The sequence below is a fragment of the Abrus precatorius genome, unplaced genomic scaffold (genome assembly GCF_003935025.1).
Source record: "Abrus precatorius isolate BTA unplaced genomic scaffold, Abrus_2018 Scaffold6, whole genome shotgun sequence".
NCBI lineage: Eukaryota > Viridiplantae > Streptophyta > Magnoliopsida > Fabales > Fabaceae > Abrus > Abrus precatorius.
This window is the reverse complement of record NW_020874406.1, coordinates 3,830,703-3,851,112: the sequence shown is the minus strand read 5'-3', so window position 1 is coordinate 3,851,112 and position 20,410 is coordinate 3,830,703. Positions and strand designations below refer to the sequence as shown.

Here is a 20,410-nt window from a genome sequence, read left to right as displayed (position 1 = left end):
GTCTGTTTACTATTTCCTTCTATTTTTCTACACTTTTATGATTTGGTTCTCAAACATTCAAACTTTATAAAATTTCAATTAACCTCAAATAGTTTGTAATCCTGCAAATTGGTAATTTATTATGTCAATCAATGCAAACGATACTCAAAACTTACAATTTTATTTTATTACTTGCTACAACTACTTAGTACACTTATTAGATAGATTCTACAACGAATATTTAATTAATTTTTCTTTAAGACAACATCTTATTATTTTATATATTTATTTTTGTTATTATCATATCCATTAATTCAATTCCATACTCATCTTGGATTCTAAATTTTATATATATATATATATATATATATATATATATATATATAATTTATATAAAGTCTTAAGTCAAGGATAGAAAAGTAGAAAAGAAAGGTTCATAATTATGATAGAAAATTCCTACTTTACAGTTTCCATTCCAAAATTAAATGTCCTATTCTTTTTTTAATTAATTTTTTTTAAGTGTAGGGTGAATTGTTCATGAATTCTTCTAGCACTTTTAATAATTTTTTTTATATTTTTCTTATTACTAAAGAAAATCCTATTTGTAAAAAATTGAATAAAGTTCAACAAATAAATTCACAAAATACTAGTTTGTTCATAAAAATATCAAATTATCCTATAAGAGTATAATAATTAGTATGCAGAATATAAATGGATATTGTAACAAAATAATGATTAAATTAAAAAATATAAAGTTAAATTGTAGAATATGAAGTTGGTATACTTAATATAAAACTTACTCCAAAAAAATATGAAGTTAGTAATAAAAATGTTAAAGTTTGTGATGAAAATGTAAATGTTAATAATAGAAATATAAAAGTTGGTGATAGAAATATAAGAATGTGACTGAAATGTGAAATTTAGTAACATACATGTAAAATTAGTAACATATGCTTACAACGAGCACACCCATAGATGTGTATATTAGTATCTATGATTTGAAAGATTAAGAATTTTACAAATCTTTAAAGGTAAGAGGGTAAGAGATGTCTTCGACGTAAAATAAATATTTTTTAAATGTAGTAGTTTCTTAATTTATGACATACTCTCCTCTTTTATCTTAGGATGCAAGTATCAACCTTTATTTTGATTTTTTTTTTCCTTCTTGTATGGATGAAGTTTGAAGGCTTGGTATCACTTAAGCAATATTTCGAATTTAAACTCTTGTGTATGTAAAAAATCTCTAGTGGTAAACTCACCCACCACATTTAAGTGTGAGACCCGGGTCAGATCCGGATTAAACTGGATGGAAACCCAAAAAAAAACAAAAAAAATGAATAAAAATATAGAGACCATAAAATCTTGGCATTAAAATTGTGGTAAAATAATTAGGATAGAAGAATTGTTTACGTTAAAAGAGAAAATCATAGCTTAAGTGGCTAAGAGAAAGTATTTTTTTTTAGAAGTAAAAAAATTATTTCTTAGCACACTTACAATAACGTGTGACAATTTTATGAACTTAATTCTACTTCTTTTCACAAACTTTTTTATCTTATATTCTTTTGGAACATTTCACCTATCTTTAATCACTTTAAATAAAATTTGACTAAATTTGACTTGCTTTTAAATTTGTTTTCGTTCATACGACTTTTCTTTTCCTTTACGATCCTAGTCAAATTTTATTTTATTTTTTTTATTGATTGCTATGTTTATATATATATATATATATTATGTATTTTACTCTGCATACAAATTATTTCTTAAGAAATAAGAGAATTTCATGAATAAAGAAATTAAGAAGCCTTGCTTTATTTTTCTTTAATTAGATTTATATTAAGGTAGTGTAGAATTTTAAAAAAAGTATGAATAAACTAATTTTTATATCCTTTTCTTTTAAAGACTAAAATAAAAGGTTTATTATTTTTTAGGATTAAATAAAGATTTTAGTATTTTTATCATGTTAAAATTTTATATAACAATATCATGCAAAATTTTATGTTTATTTTTATTTTAATAAATATTAAATAAGCAGGACCCTGCAGAAAATTTTAAATATTAACACTGAATTCTACAATGGCACATTTTCTTATCTTACAACCAATGCTATAATGCAATTTAATTAGTGTAAAGTGATGAAGTATCAAGTGAATAGCCCCAAATGGCCCCCATGTTTCATTGAAGCAACTTACCTGAGTAAAGCAAAGCATTGCTCTCCTTTTATTATCAAATATCACAAATTATAAAAAAATAAGAGTGTGTGTGAATTCTAATTAAATTTATAAAATATAATGAGTTCCCTGCGATGGAAATAGAAGAAGCGTCGGTATTTTATTACAGCAAAACGACACCGTCAATTCAGCACGATCAGAAATAGCTTTTCAATTCTTCTTCCTTCGTTAGCGTTAGGGTTTTTCAGAACCCAAAGTCCGCAACATATGGAAGAGGGAAGTTGCGAGACCGAGACGGAGAAAATCCGCAACATATGTATCATGGCGCACGTCGACCACGGCAAGACGACCCTCGCCGACCACCTAATAGCGGCGGCGGGAGGCGGCGTCATCCACCCGAAGCTAGCGGGTCGGGTCCGATTCATGGACTACCTCGACGAGGAACAACGTAGAGCTATCACAATGAAGAGCTCCTCCATCGTCCTACGCTACAACCACCACTCCGTCAACCTCATCGACTCCCCCGGCCACATCGACTTCTGCAGCGAGGTCTCCACCGCCGCGCGCCTCAGCGACGGCGCTCTCCTCCTCGTCGATGCCGTCGAAGGCGTTCACATCCAAACCCACGCCGTTCTCCGCCAGTGCTGGATCGAACGCCTCACACCTTGCCTGGTCCTCAACAAGATCGACCGCTTAATCACCGAGTTGAAACTCACTCCCTCCGAAGCCTACGCGCGCCTCTTGCGAATCGTACACGAGGTTAACGGCATCGTCAGCGCGTACAAATCGGAGAAATATTTGTCCGACGTGGATTCTCTCCTCGCCGGCGCAGATTCCGGCGACGGCGAAGGTTTAGAGGACTACGATGATAATGAGGATGTGTTTCAGCCGCAGAAGGGGAACGTGGTTTTTGCTTGTGCTTTGGATGGTTGGGGGTTTGGGATTGGTGAGTTTGCCAAGTTATATGCGTCTAAGCTTGGGGCAAGTGTGAACGCGTTGTTGAGAGCGATGTGGGGTCCGAGGTATTTTAACCCTAGGACGAAGATGATTGTTGGGAAGAAAGGGATTGGAGCCAAGGGTAAGCCTATGTTTGTTCAGTTTGTGTTGGAGCCGTTGTGGCAGGTTTATCAGGGTGCTTTGGAAGGGGATAGAGTGTTGCTTGAGAAGGTTATTAGGTCGTTTAGTTTGTCCGTGCCGGCAAGGGACCTGCAGAATAAGGATCCCAAGGTGGTGCTTCAGGCGGTTATGAGCCGCTGGCTTCCCCTTTCGGATACCATTTTGGGAATGGTTGTTAGGTGCATGCCGGACCCTGCTGCGGCGCAGCTGTATAGGATATCAAGGCTGGTTCCGAGGCGGGAGGTTGAGGATGGGGTTGATCGCGGCGTGGTGGAAGAGGCGGAGATGGTGAGAAAGGCGGTGGAGGGGTGTGATTGCAGGGATGAGGTTCCTTGTGTGGCTTTTGTTTCCAAGATGTTTGCTGTCCCAGTTAAGATGCTTCCTCCCCAAAGGGGGGAGGCTGCTAACAGTTTTGTTAATGAAGAAGAGGGAGAATCGGACGAGTGTTTTTTGGCATTTGCTAGGATATTTAGCGGGGTTTTTTATGCTGGGCAGAGAGTTTTCGTGCTTTCTGCGTTGTATGATCCGTTAAAAGGGGAATCGATGCAGAAGCATATACAGGAGGCTGAATTGAGATCGCTGTATCTAATGATGGGCCAAGGGTTGAAAGTGGTGACATCTGCCAAGGCAGGAAATATTGTTGCTATCCGAGGCCTAGGCCAGCATATATTGAAAAGTGCTACCGTCTCTTCTACTAGGAACTGTTGGCCATTTTCAAGTATGGCATTCCAGGTTGCCCCAACTTTGAGAGTTGCAATTGAGCCGTCTGACCCCGCAGATGTGGGTGCACTGCACAAAGGCTTGACGCTTCTGAATCGAGCGGATCCATTTGTTGAGGTCATGGTTTCTGCAAGAGGCGAGCATGTTCTTGCTGCTGCTGGAGAAGTTCATCTTGAGAGATGCATAAAGGATTTAAAGGAGAGATTTGCAAAAGTAAGCTTGGAGGTCTCTCCACCTCTCGTGTCCTACAAAGAGACCATTGACGGAGACATATCCAACGTGCTGGAAAATTTGAAAGTTCTAAGTAGCAGGTCAGATTATGTTGAAAAAACAACACCCAATGGAAGGTGTGTTGTTCGAGTACGGGTTATGAAACTTCTACCTTCACTTACCAAGGTGCTCGATGAAAGCTCTGATTTACTTGGAGATATAATTGGAATAAAGTTGGGGCAGACAGTTAAAAACATGGAAACCCAGAGACCTGGCATTCTTGAAAATGATAATCCAGCTGAAGTGCTGAAAAAACGCATTTTGGATGCTGTGGAGGGTGACATTTTGAGCTGGAATGAGAATGACAAGGACCATGGTGAAAAATATAAATTGAAGTGGCTAAAGATTTTGAGGAGGATATGGGCACTTGGACCAAGGCATACCGGTCCTAACCTTCTCCTTACTCCTGATGTTAAAGCAGAAAGCACTGATAGTTCTGTCTTAATACGCGGTTGTTCTCGTTTATCTGAAAGGTTGGGCTTTGTGACCGATTCTAGTATCAGCGACTCAGTTGTGGAGACATCTTCAGACAAGGGCCAAGCTTTGTACATGGATGCTGAGCGCCTTGGGAATAATGTTATATCTGGGTTCCAAATGGCCACTTCAGCTGGACCCTTGTGTGATGAACCTATGTGGGGTTTGGCATTTGTCATTGAGGCACGCATATCTCCGTTTTCAGGTCAGAGTGATGAATCTGAAACACACCAACAATCCGAGCAGTATGGCAGCTTTGCAGGGCATGTAATTGCAAATACTGTCAGAGATGCTTGTAGAGCAGCTGTACTTCAAAATAAGCCACGACTTGTCGAAGCCATGTACTTTTGTGAGTTGAATACCCCTACTGAATATTTGGGTCCGATGTATGCTGTACTTGCCCGAAGACGGGCCCGAGTTTTGAAGGAAGAGATGCAAGAAGGTTCCCCTTTCTTCACTGTGCATGCGTATGTTCCTGTTTCTGAGAGCTTTGGTTTTGCCGATGAGCTTAGAAGGTGGACTTCTGGTGCCGCAAGTGCACTTCTCGTCCTTAGCCACTGGGAAGCACTTCCTGAGGATCCTTTTTTTATACCTAAAACAGAAGAGGAAATTGAAGAGTTTGGAGATGGTTCTAGTGTTCTTCCAAACATAGCAAGAAAGTTAATGGATGCAGTCAGACGGCGTAAGGGCCTTCCTGTGGAGGAAAAGGTGGTGCAGCATGGAACCAAGCAGAGGACCCTGGCCCGAAAAGTCTGATTCTTTTCACATGAAATTTTTGAACGTGAGTGTAGCGGATACTTCATGTACTGTACCGTTAGGAACAATTTTTTCAGCATAAGTTATTTTTATATAGCTTCGCCAAAGTTCTGTCACATACAATCAGTTCATGATGATTATAAATTTTGCAAGTAAACTTCCATACTGATTCATTTTTGCTTGAGCTACTGCTTGATTACATGCCACATCTAGAGTCAACATTTTTCTTCTGCTGATTCGATATTGGGGAGGAGACAATTGCCATTATAAGGGTTAAAGATATCCTTGAGTATGGTACAGAGGAAAGTACTATAGTTTACGCCATTAAAATGAACATTGGAAATTTAGAATTACTTCTTTTGTGGGCTCTTTTCCTTAAACATGCTTAGTACTGATTGCATGTCTTTGCAAACTTCAACTCTGTTCCTTAAACATGCTTAGAGTCTCATTTGTGAGATTCCACAATTCTAAGATTTTGAAGGAGGCACCCCGTAATCACATCAACTTGTTCTGGTGAGATTGAGTGGAATCAGCATATTTATGCGAAGAATTGGTGGGAGCATATATTCATATGATGCCGACCTGCAAGCCCATTTCTGAAAAGACCACCCTGTGAATCACTTTATTTTGAAGATCATCTTATATTTACATTTATAACTTGTGAATATCCCAATTCAATTTTGGACGATTTCATCTCAACCAATAAAGGCTGCAGTGCAGTCTTGATTTATGTATTGCAGTTATAGACTTGTATATTCTAATTCAGTAGTGCACATATCAGTTTGTTTCTAGTAAGTTGTATCCATTATCCGATTCTTGTGGATGAAATACCCATCAGAATCTTCAAAACAGATAAAAAAGACATAATGAAAACTAGTATGAACGTGATCTTATTATCTCATTAAGGTTTACTCGCCAATCTCCCCTTCTTTTTTTGTCTTTTGACTCTTTTTCTCTGTTGTATTAATTTTTTCTTTATTTTTTATTAATATTCTTTTTTTCTTTTTTTCTGTGGCTTTGAATTTTATTCTTCAATGTTTTCTGTTAATATTAATTTACCATTGTTTAAATACTATGGTCGGATGAAGCCTATATGCTGCTGTTCCAATTTATGTATGGCACGTTCTCTGCAATATCTGGTAGAGCAATTAGAGAAACAAAAATCAAGTGTAAATTATGACTGTACAGTAATCTATGTGTAGCAGCGATTAAATAATCCTCAACTGAACTGAACCCTGTTTCTCAGGTACCTTTGCTGATTTTAGGAAATGTTCTGTAAGCTCTCACAATCTTGCAATCAAGGTCTGCCTGCACCTTGGATTGTTAACTTTATGATGATTCATGCTTGTTCAAGTCCTGGGCTTTTCACTATCCAATTCAGTATGTTAATCTCTCATGCATTTAGCTTTAAACTTCCCTGATCATTATTGCTAGTTACTAAATGCTCGATTACAATTTTCTATAATCCCATCTGGTGAGTGTTTTGAGGGTCTTTTCTTGTTGCCAGCAGGAAAGTAGATTTCAAAGGCAGCTTGTTAGAGCAGAAAATAGGCACTCCTTTTAAACGGCCTCTCTTACTCTCTTCCTCTAACAATGATAGATAAAACTAAAAAAAATAAAGATTTTCATGGTGATGAAAAAACTTCATTTCTTGGGGTTTTATCCTTGTTTTCTCTGCTTTTTATATTAATTAAATGTTCATTTATTTGTTGATTTTGTGTTGTATCATGGTCTCTTCGGCTACCACTTTTTGTTCTTTTCATTTTTTGTATGTTTACACTAAGTTTTGTTGCATCATATTATCATGATATTCAATTCTGATGCATTTTCTTGCAGTTTCATTATCGTTATGTCGTTAGATGCATGTTGATGCTTCTAGTGTTGTTGAGTGCAAGAAGTGCAGAATGAAGTGCAGAATACATCGGCTTCTCTTGCAGTCATCCTGAAGACAAGGTAAGAGATGGCCCCGCCTACAGTGTCAAGACTTGTTCTGATGCATTTACCATTGTACAAATTACTGCCATGAATTCATCATAAGGTATGCCAAATGGCACCAAAGTGACAGAATTCGAACCAGAGTATTATAACACAGTATATCAGTAATGGGTGCAAAAGTGCGTCATGGGAGTTAAAATTTATATGCTAGTGGCACTGAGAGTTAAAGTTGATATGATTTTGGCACTGTGTTCATATGTAGTTGGGGTGGGATGTGAGTTAGATTTTATATGTAAACTGTCATTGTGGGTAAACAGGATGAGTTAAGAGTTATACCATTGCAAAATGTAAACTGCCATTCTATTAATAATATTGTTTCAAAGCATTTGTTGGTGAATGATATTTATATTTGCAAATGTGATGCCATTGTTTGTATGACAAATTATGCCTTGAGTAAGTAGAATCATTCTGCACCACTAAAAATATCAAGAAATTAGTTATTTTTAATGTACTATGGAAATAAGCTATTTTTGCACTCATACAAACTTGGGTAAGGAATCTTCAATGGGGCCACTCCACCAATATGGTAAAAACAGCCCGTAAACGTCGTGGAAGGAAAAAAGTATTCGGACTTGACCACTGAATTTGGGGAAGGGAAAATAATGGGACAGCAATTTGTAGGCTCTGCAAGATTGTCAAGCAAATGAGAAGTGGTCCTACTAAAAAGAAAACCCATAATATATAGATATTACTTCCCACTAGACAATGAGTGTTTTTGTAGTTTAGAAATGGAAGAAAGCTGGAAACTAGGAGCAGGAATAGGAATGAAAGAAAAAAGAATGAACACTAAGAATGTGACTGATTGACCAAATAGGGTCATTTTTAAAACATATTTGTAAAACAAAATTCTGAAAGCTAAATACCATAATGGGTTGTTTAAATAGTAAATTTGGTGCATTGAGGAGGATGAAGAGGCATCATAGTTGGGGGATTGTGTAATGATCTTAAAAAATTATTATAGAGTCAGTATATATCTCACTTATATCATTGAAAAGAAATGATTGCATTAATGTTAACGGTCTCTAACAACAGGTACAAACTTTTTGATAACCAATACAACTATGGTAATATTACAGTAAGAAGAGATATACGAAAATAAGAAACGAAAACTCCTAAGAGAAGGAATAGGGAAACCAAGGAAGGAATTCTAATAACCTTCTCTCCTCAACAACTGAGGTTTTTTTCCCTTAAATTGCCTCACTTTCTCTCATTCTCACGATCCTGATTTTCCGAATCAACTGCTCCCTGTCTCGTGTCTTCTAACTAATTCTGGTTTAAGCGCTACAAATTGACACGTTAGTCGCGGAACATAAAATGCACTTCCAATAAGCGTCACAATTGCGTCTAGAACACATGAGAATCATGTAGAGGGAGAAGCAGTTCCAGTAGCGCCACAAGTGACATGTGACAGTCATGTGCTGACCATATGTGCAATTCTTAACCAATTTTAAAAATATTTTTTTTTCTTTCTTGTGAACATTTTTTGTTTCTGTATTTTTGTTTTATAAAATTGTTGTCTCTTATTGCTTCATGGAAAAGAAAATTATAAAATATGTTTATTGTTTATATATTAATAAATTTAATTAATATTTTATAACGTTGATAAATATTGTCTATTAAATGGTATATGTAATGATTTAAAATAAAATATAGTATCAGCAATGAATATAATATAATAATATATAGATGTTATTAAAAAAAAGAACATCTTTTTTTTACCTAAATATAATATATGCGCTTTTTCAATATTAGTAATTTATGGAGAGAATATATTTTGTTAAATTATAAAATATTTGTTAATATTATTATGATAATGTAAAATTAATTTTTATAGATAAATTTATTTAAAAATATTATATGTAGAGTAAATATTAAACATCTATTTCAAGTTAAATATTATTTAATGTAATAGTTGAAATAAAATAAATATTATTTAATATTATAAAAATAAAATAACATTTAGATATATATAACCTTATAGTAGATAATGACGTTGGAATCGTATAATGATGACGGTATCGTATAGTTAAAAAAATCATATTAAATAAATTAATATTATGTTAAATAATTAATATTTTTTTTTATTTTCTTGAAATTATCTTTACTGACTACCTTCTCTCCATAACTATTCTTAGTCTTTTTCTATTCCAAAGACTGATGAGAGAAATTGCTCAAGATTTCAAAATTGATCTTAAGTTTCAAAGCTGTGTTGTCTCTGCTCTTCAAGAAGTCACTGAAGCTTATCCTGTTGGTCTCTTTAAGGACACCAACCTCTGTGTCATTCATGCCAAGAGAGCTACCATTATGCTTAAAGATATTCAACTCACTCGTAGAATTAGAGGTGATAGAGCTTAGGTTACATAGCTTTCATCTACAGTTTAATTAAAATTAAAATTAGGGTGTTATTTATTTTACTATGTTATAGATCTCGTTTTATTTAAAACACGTTTGTATTGTAAGATTCATCTTGTTTCAAATACGTGAAAATCTAGATCTAGATATAAGTGTACATTTCAATATTCTGACTCAGTGTAACATATGATTAAATTCACATTTGAATATATTTGATGCTAATTCTTACAAAGTAATTCATTTGGTAATAAATGTGTCAAAATGTGAGAGTCCAACCAACATATTAAAATTGTTTTGATCTATGTTAATTTGGTTCGAATGTAGATCCAAATTAACAAACCATATTCTAATTTCTATAGAATCATGCATTAAGATGCTATAAATATTTTTTGATATCTTTCTAGAGATGTAAGAAAGTGACATCTCCTTTATCAACACTTGAGAATTTCTAGTACACAATTTTAAAATTTCAATGGGCAGTATTTTTGTATAAGCTGGTTAAAATTTTATAGCCAGTAAGAGTAATTTTTAGGAGAATAAAGAAGAATAATGGATAGTTGAAATGTTTTAAGAACCTGAGACTAAAATATCCGTCAATGACAATCTCAAGGACTAAAATGTTATATGAGTGATAATTTCAAGGACTAAAATGAAATGAAAAATATATTATACCACATACGACGTCATTTTTGCCATGTAATCAATCACACGTATCACTTAATGTAACATGTCAGCATTCTGTTACTGTCTATTACCGGTATCTAGGTCTAGAAACTTAAATGTTTGATGTAGATGAAAGTTAGAGACTAATATGACATTTTTAAAATTTCAGAGACTAAAATACTTAGCACTTACTATTTCAAGGACCAAATTGAGGTTTAGTCAATCAGATTTAATTGAATGTAATTGTGTCATAGTGACTTTTGGATGGAATTTATATGAATGAGTTTGTAAATATTTTAATGCATAATTATGTTAAATTAATGTTTTCTACATTATTGATTGTCATATAAAATAAGGATTTAGTAGGACGAAAGATATTTATATATGAAGATTTTGAAATTTTATAAATTTTGATTATTTTAATATATATATATATATATATATATATATATATGTGTGTGTGTGTGTAGATCTTCTTATACTGGTGTAAGTCTAAAAACTCTTACACTCTATCTGAGTCTTTCATTTAACTTACATCTAATGAGTTATAATTTATCACTTCAATGACCGTTAGATGTAAGTTAAATGAAAGACTCAAATCAAGTGTAAGAAAATCATACCCATATATATATATATAAATTTTTCTAAATTATCTACAATCTTTATCTATTTCCATTAAATTTGTTGAAAATTATTTATAAGATAAGGAAAAATAGTTAAATAGATAAGAGTATCATAAATTCAACATTAAAATTAGTCTTTAACATATTTGCAATTATTTGAATTTGTAGGTGGACAAAAAATAGATAATACATTACTTAGTTTTGAAGAAGGGTTGACAACATTAGGGCCAAATGTTAATTTATTTGATATTTTCAGGCAAGAAGTAAAAAACATATTGTTGATGTCATAAGAGGACCCTCCACAGAACATTCTTTGTAAAGAAGCGGAGCTTGATATGCCAAAATTTGAGTTGAGCAAGAAGGTCTACATGGTCAGCAATGTCAAAACAAAAAATAGTTTACTATTCCATCACTTCTACCACGACAGCATGTAGTATGTGCTCTCTCAAAACAATTTTTTCACATATACAATTAAAATTAAAACAACTCATATTAATATTTAGTTTAAAAAATTGTCTAATTTAAAAATGTTTTAAAACTAAATTCTACGTCAATCAATCACATAAAACAATAATGCAACATCAGTTGGCATAAAAGGAGTGAAAAATATAAATAACATCTTATTCCAGCTTAACTCCAGAGTTTTAATATGTTAATTACTTTGAAACAAAACAAAAGTAAATTTGAGATTAGTGTAAATTTGAAAAGAGGACCCTTTAAGTGTGACCATCATGTAAACAATAATTAACGGAGATTTTAATGGCGTTAACTTCTACAAAGTTACTTAAAATTTTTCAAAACTGTAAGAATTTAATTAAAAATTTAGTGAAACTATGAGAGCTACAGAATAATTTAACATAACTACAAAGGCTTCAAAAGATTCTATTCTTAACTAAACTAATGTCATGATATCTAAGAAATAAATTTTCCTGTTTGTCTTATGGTTAAAAAAACATGGGGGCATGTACAAAGCATGTACATCAGATTCTAGTTTCTGGCTTTATCCGAATTTTTCTCCGAGTCACATTAGTATTCTGTTATCAATTCACCTAAATTGGAAGAAGCTGTAAATGTGGTTGGTTACTTCGTGTAATTGCTTTTATGGAAGTTAGGCGACACAAAAAGGTTATGCTACAGATAATTATATTTTAGTGGTTTTGGTTCAGTGGTGCCCTCTCTGCTGTGGTAATATTGTGGTGACTTGATTAGTACAAGTAAAAATCATGAAGAGATCATTTATGAACTAACTAATTTTTCTTCGGGCATAGCTTCATATTGTTCAACATGAACTTAAATAAATGGAACTTGAGTTCTAAAAAAAAGCAGAGTATCCGAAATCTGTCATAAATTCAAATGAAAATTACTATCAAATCAAAATCCAAAGTATTGTAAATGTGTAACCAGTACATTTAAAACGCCTTGCATTCAAGGCTTGTAGCCAAAATGATGGTTCTCAAATCCAACAGTTTAGGTCAATATAGTCAAAATAATATGGACACAGCTTACAGCCGAATAATACTGAAATGGTCTTCGATTAAGAACAGAAATCTGAAGAATTCCAGGATAAAAGCCTTGGATAAATTGACTATGATATTACGAGCACAAAAGCCCAACTTAATAGCACCAAACGCAACAACTGTCAGAACGTCACTGGCTCGTGAAAATTCCGAACGCAAGAGATTCAAATTCAAAGCTCACATCGCGCCCTATACAACCAACCACACAGAATTCTTTATTCGATCGAACCACCTAAAGGCATCAAAATTGAGAGGATTTGCTATCTTCAATATGCGAACAAACTGGGCAGCTTCGATGCAATTTGAGTTTTTCCTTTTCTTTTTCTTTTTATTTACTTTTCTACTTGGAAGTTTTTTTATCCTTCCCCTAGTTGTATTTTCACTTGTTTTTCTTTGGTAAAATTTATTTTATCCCCTTATGGTTGCAAGTAGTATATAGATGAATTAATATCAAAGCAATTAAGCAACAACTTAGGAAAGGATCAAATGTTCATTGTAGAGAAGCAATACTGTACAGCACTGATTCCTACATCACAAGTAAAGCAACAAGTTGTCAAAGCATCATGTAATGAGTACTATTGTAATAATGTTCCCGGTTAGCAATCAAAGAGACCACATAATTAAGCATCGCCAAATTAATCATAGACACCACCTTCCCATTGAAAGAGAATCATCATCAACCTAAAAATAGAAAAACGAGAGTAGTGGACAGTATCAAGCACAATGGGAAGAACAGAACAAAAATGAAGCAAAGCAATGACACTTCATCTTTGAAGGGTACCACAAGACCAGGAATAATATTTATCACTGTTTATACTTAACTCTTCAGTGTACTTCCCTTGAATGATGTGTTATATTTCGTCATTTGTACATAAGCAGTAATCACTTTTCCCAATCATGGTTACAAATTTTTTATCTAACTACTATAATTAATATCAGGAATACGGCTGAGATTTCTTCTACTTAATATACTGAGCAATGACCAACATTGGGGCCTACGTACCAGCAATAGCTGACTTCCAAAATCTGAAATTACAAATACACAAGCATTTCCTCTTGTAAATTTTCGGTTTTAAGAACTGGTTCACCAGAGTTTTTTTCTTTTTAATTTAATCAACGGGCTGCTTTGAAATCCATTTTTAAGAAAATTCAGTTTCACAGTCCTCTTTAATTTAACATCTTTCCTTGGCTATGGCATTGCCAGCCTTTGCTAGGAGCTCTGGAAGTGGGGATCAGGCAATAAAGCAGAGCTGGAGGCTGATAATATGTGACTCGGGACTGTGATGGAGTGTTTAGCTCGCTTGCACTCAATCAATCCGCATGCTCTAATATCAGTGTTGTGTCCACAAGTCACTGAATCCAAGACAATTCATACAATATTAGCTTATCAGTTCATCAATCAGACACAAATCATCATCGAACGGCCCTACAAGATAAATATATATAGACACACATTTCAAACTTGAACCCTTGGCAGTTGATAATAAGTGTCAAACCCAATTCGTCAAAAAGTCAGAAGCACAAGACAAACAATCTTACACCATTACTCATTACCAGAAAACAAAAGAGATTCCAAATCATGCTCAACAAAGACAATCATAATCAAACACCAAGAACACATCCCACTGCATTCCAAAGCATGTATAAAATACTGCCACCATTACAGTCCCCATATGCTGCCAACGCACAACCTTGCATAAATCATATGAACAACACTCCCTCAATATCAAGACAGAATCAGCAATTCATTATGTCACATTATTGTTCATACAAATTTGCAATTATTTCTTTTTCATCCAATTTGAAGGTTCTGATGGGTATTTCATTTCATCCACAAGAATCAAACAAAGGATTCAACGAACTAGAGAACCCACTAAGAGTAAAGTACTCACAAATCAGTTAGAAGATACTTTAATTGCTGTAACATAAACCATGACTACACTGCAACCTTTACAGACAGAGAAGATGACATCAAACCAAAAAGTAAACAGGGATAATCACCTTTCTACATAGTGTATTGCTATGTAACAGAGCAAAAAAAAAAAAAAAAAGAAATAGAATATCTTCACAAAGCTATCTATTATTCATCTGGTACTAGTTCAATTCATACACCAAATGACAGTCACCACTCAAAAATAAAAGCTTTATTTTGTAATGGGTTGTCATGTTCACCATCAACAAGCTGCAAAGTTTCCAAGCAACACATACAATTTTCATCCTAAGTTATTTTGAGGTATTAAAAAAATTGAGATTCCCAAGATGCATACTTGTAAATTCGTTCCTCCATATGGAAGTCAGACATACAACGCAGTGGATGCAACAGAATCAATGTCCCAATAAGCTTGGGTCCCCTATATACTCTGCGATTTGTTCGAGTTTCACCTTGACAAGCTCGTGGGTATCAGCATCCCTAGCAATGGCAATTTCCCGGTCCAAATCCCTCTCAACCAGACTCCCATATACACCCTTGTATTTACCAGACAATACAAGAACGGGTCCCCCAGGTCGCGGGATTGCAGTCTCAAGAACATCTTGGGACACCCCTTGAATGATCTCCCGGCTCTCATCCATAGATATATCACAAGTGGTAGGCCCAACCACATCCAGAACCTCTCCCTTCTTCAAATACAACCTCCCCCCTTTCAAATCCCGGCTAATTACCCTAACCCGAATGTGACTTGTGAGCCAAGAAACTCGTTTATGATCCACTCGCCTCTCTTCTCTACCACTAACATCTCCTCTCTTCTCCTGAACCTCTCTCCTACCCTCATCCCTGCCGCGCTTACTCTTTGACCCTCTATCCCTATCATGGCTCTGAATCTTCAAATCCCTCAATTTCCTCAAACACTTCTCTTCTTCAGCAGAACCCAATTCAGCAACATCATCCACCTTCACCTTCACAAGCTCTCCGCTAGTTGAGAGCTTCAAAACAAGCCAATCATCTCCAACACTAGACACAACACTACCCTTCAATCCAGCATCTCTTCCCCCAACAATCCTAACGACCTTCTCCTTCCCTCGTTCTTCCTTCTTCTTTTTCCCATCCTCCTTGTTCTTGCTGTTGCTGCTCCGAATTGGATCAGGAGCATCACCAACAAACCCTAATCCTTCCTTGCCAGTCCTCCGCTTGATCTCGATCACTTTCACATCTTCCTTTGCGTTCTTCCCAATCCCCATCCCTTTGGTCCAGCCGTAGCCGGCGAGCAAAGCCGCGGAGAAACCCTCCACCGGGACATCCTTGAACTCGTCCATCTCCTGGTCCTCCGGCAGCGTGTGCAAATCGTCCTTGAACTTCTGCAGCATCACATTCTCCACTGAGACACGACGCTGCGGCGCTGCGGTGCCATCATCTTCAGCGTCCGGTATTTTGTTGGCACGGAGGTTGAGGCCGTAGGACATGTCGGATCCGGGTTGGGCGGCGGAGGTGGTGTCTTGTTCGAAAGCGAGGGATTCGGATTCGGAGTGGGTGGTGGGAAGGTGAAGGTTCTTCATTTTCTTGAGGGGTCGCCATTGGTCTTGGATTGGGGGAATTAGGATTTGAGGGGCTGAATGGGTTGGGGTTTTGGAAGGGTCGAATTCGGTGATGAGGTGTTTGGATGCGACGTCGTCGTTTTGTTTGGCGGAAGAGTCATCGAATTTGTTGGAGGGTTTGACGGAGTTGGTCTTCGATGAGGACTTCGAGGAGGGGATGGAGAACGACAACTTCATGGTCTCGTTTTGCCTTCTTCTTTTGCGATTAATCCAGAAGAAGAATTGAAATATTAGGGTTAGGGTTCTCGATTCGAACCAGAGTTCTTCTCAGGTGAAGTCAACTGTTTTTCATTGACTCGTTTTTCCAAGCGAGTCACAGCATTTCTGCGAACGATCGATCCTTTAACTGTTTTATTAAAATAAGTTGTATTTAATTTTTTAAACTATTTTCTTAAATTACAAATTATTATTGGTGATTTTAATTCTTTCAATTATAAAAAATAATTTTTATATTTCATAACTGTTTCTTTTTTTAATCTTTATCATCTCTTAGTGTTATAAAATAAATTAACGATACTAATTTTAAAGACTATAGCATATTAATCGTTCTAAAAGTTATAAACTAAAAATTAACTTAATTGGGTAATTCTTTTAATTTTTTAAATATTTATTTTTTTAATAATAAAAAAGTTAAAAATCTCAAAAATATAACAAATCCAATTTTATCTAAACAATCCTATCTCATAAACATTTTCAAGAGAAACAAACTTAAAAGGAAGAATTTTTTTCACATGTTAGAAAGGAACACTTCTAATCTCATGAATTAAGGGAAGAAGCCCACAGCATTTGTTAATTTTGAAACAAACCAAATGAATAGTACTTAGAATCTATCTCAACCAAAACTTTACCATAATTAAGAGCTTGAACTTGTTAAAAACTCAATACCAAAGTCCAAAGTTCAGCTGAAATTAATGAACAATCGCTATGTTTACCACTAAAACCTACCAAAAACTTCTCTTATTCATTTCTAAGCAATTTTAATTTTAGCCAATTTTTAATAAGACTCAAACCAATAATTTCCTCTCTTTTAGATCACATATGAATGAAATTTGCTTCAAAATTTTCAAATAGTCACTTAAAACAAAATATTTCAAATATGAATACCATTAAAATTATTTTTTGATATTAAATATAGTTATTTGTTTAAATCAAGACTTAAAAAAAGTGCATCAATTATTGCATTTAATGGGAGGATTCCAAATGGCATTAACTATAAAGCAATCTCTAAAAATATACATGATAGTTTCACAAGCAGAATTATATGTAAGACAAATATCATTGTCAGATAAACTTGTTTTATATGTTATTTCGTTTGTAAACAATCTACTGTCAGCTATTTTCCAAAGAAATGTTTAGATTTTTTGAGACTCATGTCAAAAAAATCATTTGAGAATTTGCTACTAACAAAAGAAAGAGAATTTGCTCTCCATTTTATTAGTCCTTTCCTAATCTTGTCCAACAAACCAGAATATATATAGTATCATTTGACAATGTTATTATATTTGATGAATAAAAATTTGACTACTTTTTGCTAAAAAATTTATTAAAAAAGTCTTATTCTAATCTATTTAATAAAAACTTTAGTCTAACTTAAGATTAATATAAACTAAATCAGGACCCTAAATAAATAAATTATTCTATTTTATCCTTATTATTATGAATAAAGGCATATATACGATGAATAGTTAAATATTAAAGAACATATTCTCATAAAAATAGGCTAAATATATGCAGAAAAGTGTGAAGATCATTAGCTTTCTCTTGTCGAAGCTTAAGTTAAGCAAACTTATTTTAGCTTCAAGACTTGTATGAAATATCTTATATACAACCCATAAATACATCTTAAATCCAAAAAACTGAACATTACACCCACATGCATTATATTTTAAGAGATATTTCCATACAAATAGAAAAACTTTATTTGATTTATTTTAGTTTTTTTTACCTCTCTTTGTTACATGATTTAGTTATTTAATTTTTTTCTCATTTTACTTTTTTGACTAATAAAATCATTTCAAATAAATTATTTTTTTATTAAAAATATTAACTCTATTAAAAAGTTATTGATTGTCATCTTCTTCCTTTTAAATTTCAGTAAAAATATATTATATTCTAGTGAATTTTTCAATTTTTTTTCTCTTTTTTATTTTTTCTTTTTACTCTTCATTTATACTTTCACAACATATTTTTCTCCTTCCTCAAACTTTAAAAGTATGTTTGTTTCTCCTTTTTAAAAAGTTTTCAGTTTTTAGTCAGTTTTGTTTTTTTGTGTGTGTCTTAAGAGAAGATAAAAAGTAACATTTTTATGTTTGTTAAGTAAATTAAAAATAAAATATAATAACTTTGTACAATTTAATAACATTATTATTATATTTTAATTTAATTTAATTAAATTGTACAAAGTTATTATATTTTATTAACTAATATAACTTGCAATAATGTAAATTTAAATTAAATAAAATAATGTCATTAAATTTATATATTATATACATTCATATTTTTAATATTTTTAGATTTATAAAAAAATAATTTTTTTATTTTTAAAAAATATATTTAAATAATTTAAAATATATTAATAAAAATAAAATAAAAGTAATAAAAAATTAAAATGATTAAATTTTAATTCTTTTATAACAATCATGATATATGTTATATATTTATAACAAAATTCATAATTATTAAAGTTTATAAAAAGTAAGAATAATTAAAACAATAAGATAAATATATTTATTTTATATTTTTTTGATATATTAAAAAATAATGATAATTGATTAGACATATTTCATAAAAACGATTAAAATTTATAAAAATATATTAAAATTAATCATAATCAAATAATTTTTTATATTAAGTTTATAATTACTGTTCTTTTCTAAAAAATCGTTGCTGCTCTTATTTTTTTTTTTTATATTATAGTATGTTTCTTTTAAAGTTGTAACAAGTTAGAGTACTATTTATATTCTAAATTTATCTTTAATAAAATATTAATATTTAATAATATATATATAAAATAATATTAATTAATTAAAATTAATTTATAAAAATTATCAAAAATTTATTTAAAAATTTAAAAATAAGAACTAGTATGATTAAAAAAAAAGATACACATGGATATTTTTATTTGATAACTAATGCTATTTTAAAAAAATAATTTTGAAAAAAACTGACATAAATAATCGTATTTCATAAAAAATATTAAAATTTATAAAAATTATTAAAATTAAAATGATAAATTTATATTAATTTATATTCAATTTATAATTACGGATTTCATAAAACTGATCCCAAAAATATATAAAAATAATGATAACTATATTAACTGAATTTATAAAAATTATAAAAAATTAAATTACATAAAATGCTTACATATATATTACATATGATCGAATAAAAAAATAATTTTTTATATTTATATTTTTAAACTTTTGACAACTTATTTTAAATAAAAAAAATATAGGTAAAATTTAACTACACGATGAATTCAAATATATAATTATATAATTAAATTTTTATTTATTGATTTATGTAAATATATTATATTATAATTATATATATAATTTATTAAAAATTATTGTTGAATATTGTACATATTTATATTTGTATTAAAATAACATTATTATATATAGACATAAATTATAATTAACTCATAATTATTAAAATTTATAAAAAATAGTTTAAAATTGATTAAATTTAATTCTTTCAAACTATTTGATGGTTATAAAATCTTAAAAATGAAAATAATAAAATAAAATTACTTGTGTATTCTACTTATAGGTTTATAAACGAATTTATTTTCAAATCAATAAAACATATAAAAAGTTATATTTTAATTTATATTTAAAATATAATTATTTATATTTAAAATTATTTTTAAACAAAATAATTTAATGAATAAAGTTATACAATACACATGTAATTTAATAAAATTACTTAATATACTTAATTTGTTTTTAAAATTTATTATTACCAAAAATTTTACTAAATTGTTGAATAATATAAAATATAATTTTTAAAATTTAAATTAATAAAGTATTTACTATTTAATTTAAATTGAATTTTTTCAAAATAATAAAAAAATTATATATATATATATATATTGTAAAAATTATTATAAAACAACTCAATAAAAAAATGTAATGTTAAATTGTAAAATAATTAAAAAATTATTCAAGAGAATATTTCTGCAATATTTCTTTATTAATATTATAGATAAGGAACCTATAATGTTGTGCCTAAAGGCACTGGT

At 31.8% G+C, this 20,410-nt stretch overlaps 2 protein-coding genes across 7 annotated transcripts; one reads left to right on the top strand and one right to left on the bottom strand.

Moving 5' to 3' along the window:
- The first annotated feature begins 2,295 nt into the window (after nucleotides 1-2,295).
- Nucleotides 2,296-7,830, top strand: LOC113868506 (elongation factor-like GTPase 1). Of its 5 annotated transcripts, XM_027504146.1 has the most exons (4): nucleotides 2,340-5,508; nucleotides 6,730-6,863; nucleotides 6,991-7,113; nucleotides 7,320-7,830. In XM_027504146.1, exon 1 carries the CDS (start codon nucleotides 2,415-2,417, stop codon nucleotides 5,481-5,483), a length of 3,069 nt encoding a protein of 1,022 aa, XP_027359947.1. In that variant the 5' UTR covers nucleotides 2,340-2,414; the 3' UTR covers nucleotides 5,484-5,508; nucleotides 6,730-6,863; nucleotides 6,991-7,113; nucleotides 7,320-7,830. The 5 variants fall into 5 exon arrangements, with proteins under 5 accessions (XP_027359951.1, XP_027359950.1, XP_027359949.1 ...); XM_027504150.1 differs by lacking the exon at nucleotides 7,320-7,830 and having other exon boundaries at nucleotides 2,296-5,508; nucleotides 6,994-7,193; XM_027504148.1 differs by lacking the exon at nucleotides 6,991-7,113 and having other exon boundaries at nucleotides 2,297-5,508; nucleotides 7,320-7,817.
- Nucleotides 7,831-13,726: 5,896 nt separating this feature from the next.
- Nucleotides 13,727-16,496, bottom strand: LOC113868835 (protein MOS2). Of its 2 annotated transcripts, none has more exons than XM_027504769.1 (2): nucleotides 14,901-16,496; nucleotides 13,727-13,986 (listed from the first exon to the last, which is right to left on the bottom strand). In XM_027504769.1, exon 1 carries the CDS (start codon nucleotides 16,339-16,341, stop codon nucleotides 14,959-14,961), a length of 1,383 nt encoding a protein of 460 aa, XP_027360570.1. In that variant the 5' UTR covers nucleotides 16,342-16,496; the 3' UTR covers nucleotides 13,727-13,986; nucleotides 14,901-14,958. The 2 variants fall into 2 exon arrangements, with proteins under 2 accessions (XP_027360570.1, XP_027360571.1); XM_027504770.1 differs by having other exon boundaries at nucleotides 15,016-16,481.
- Nucleotides 16,497-20,410: the final 3,914 nt, after the last annotated feature.

What these genes read in the sequence shown, in the direction of transcription:
- LOC113868506 (XM_027504146.1), top strand. Translation starts at nt 2,415, where the DNA reads ATGGAAGAGGGAAGTTGCGAGACCGAGACGGAGAAAATCCGCAACATA.
- LOC113868835 (XM_027504769.1), bottom strand. Translation starts at nt 16,341, where the DNA reads ATGAAGTTGTCGTTCTCCATCCCCTCCTCGAAGTCCTCATCGAAGACC.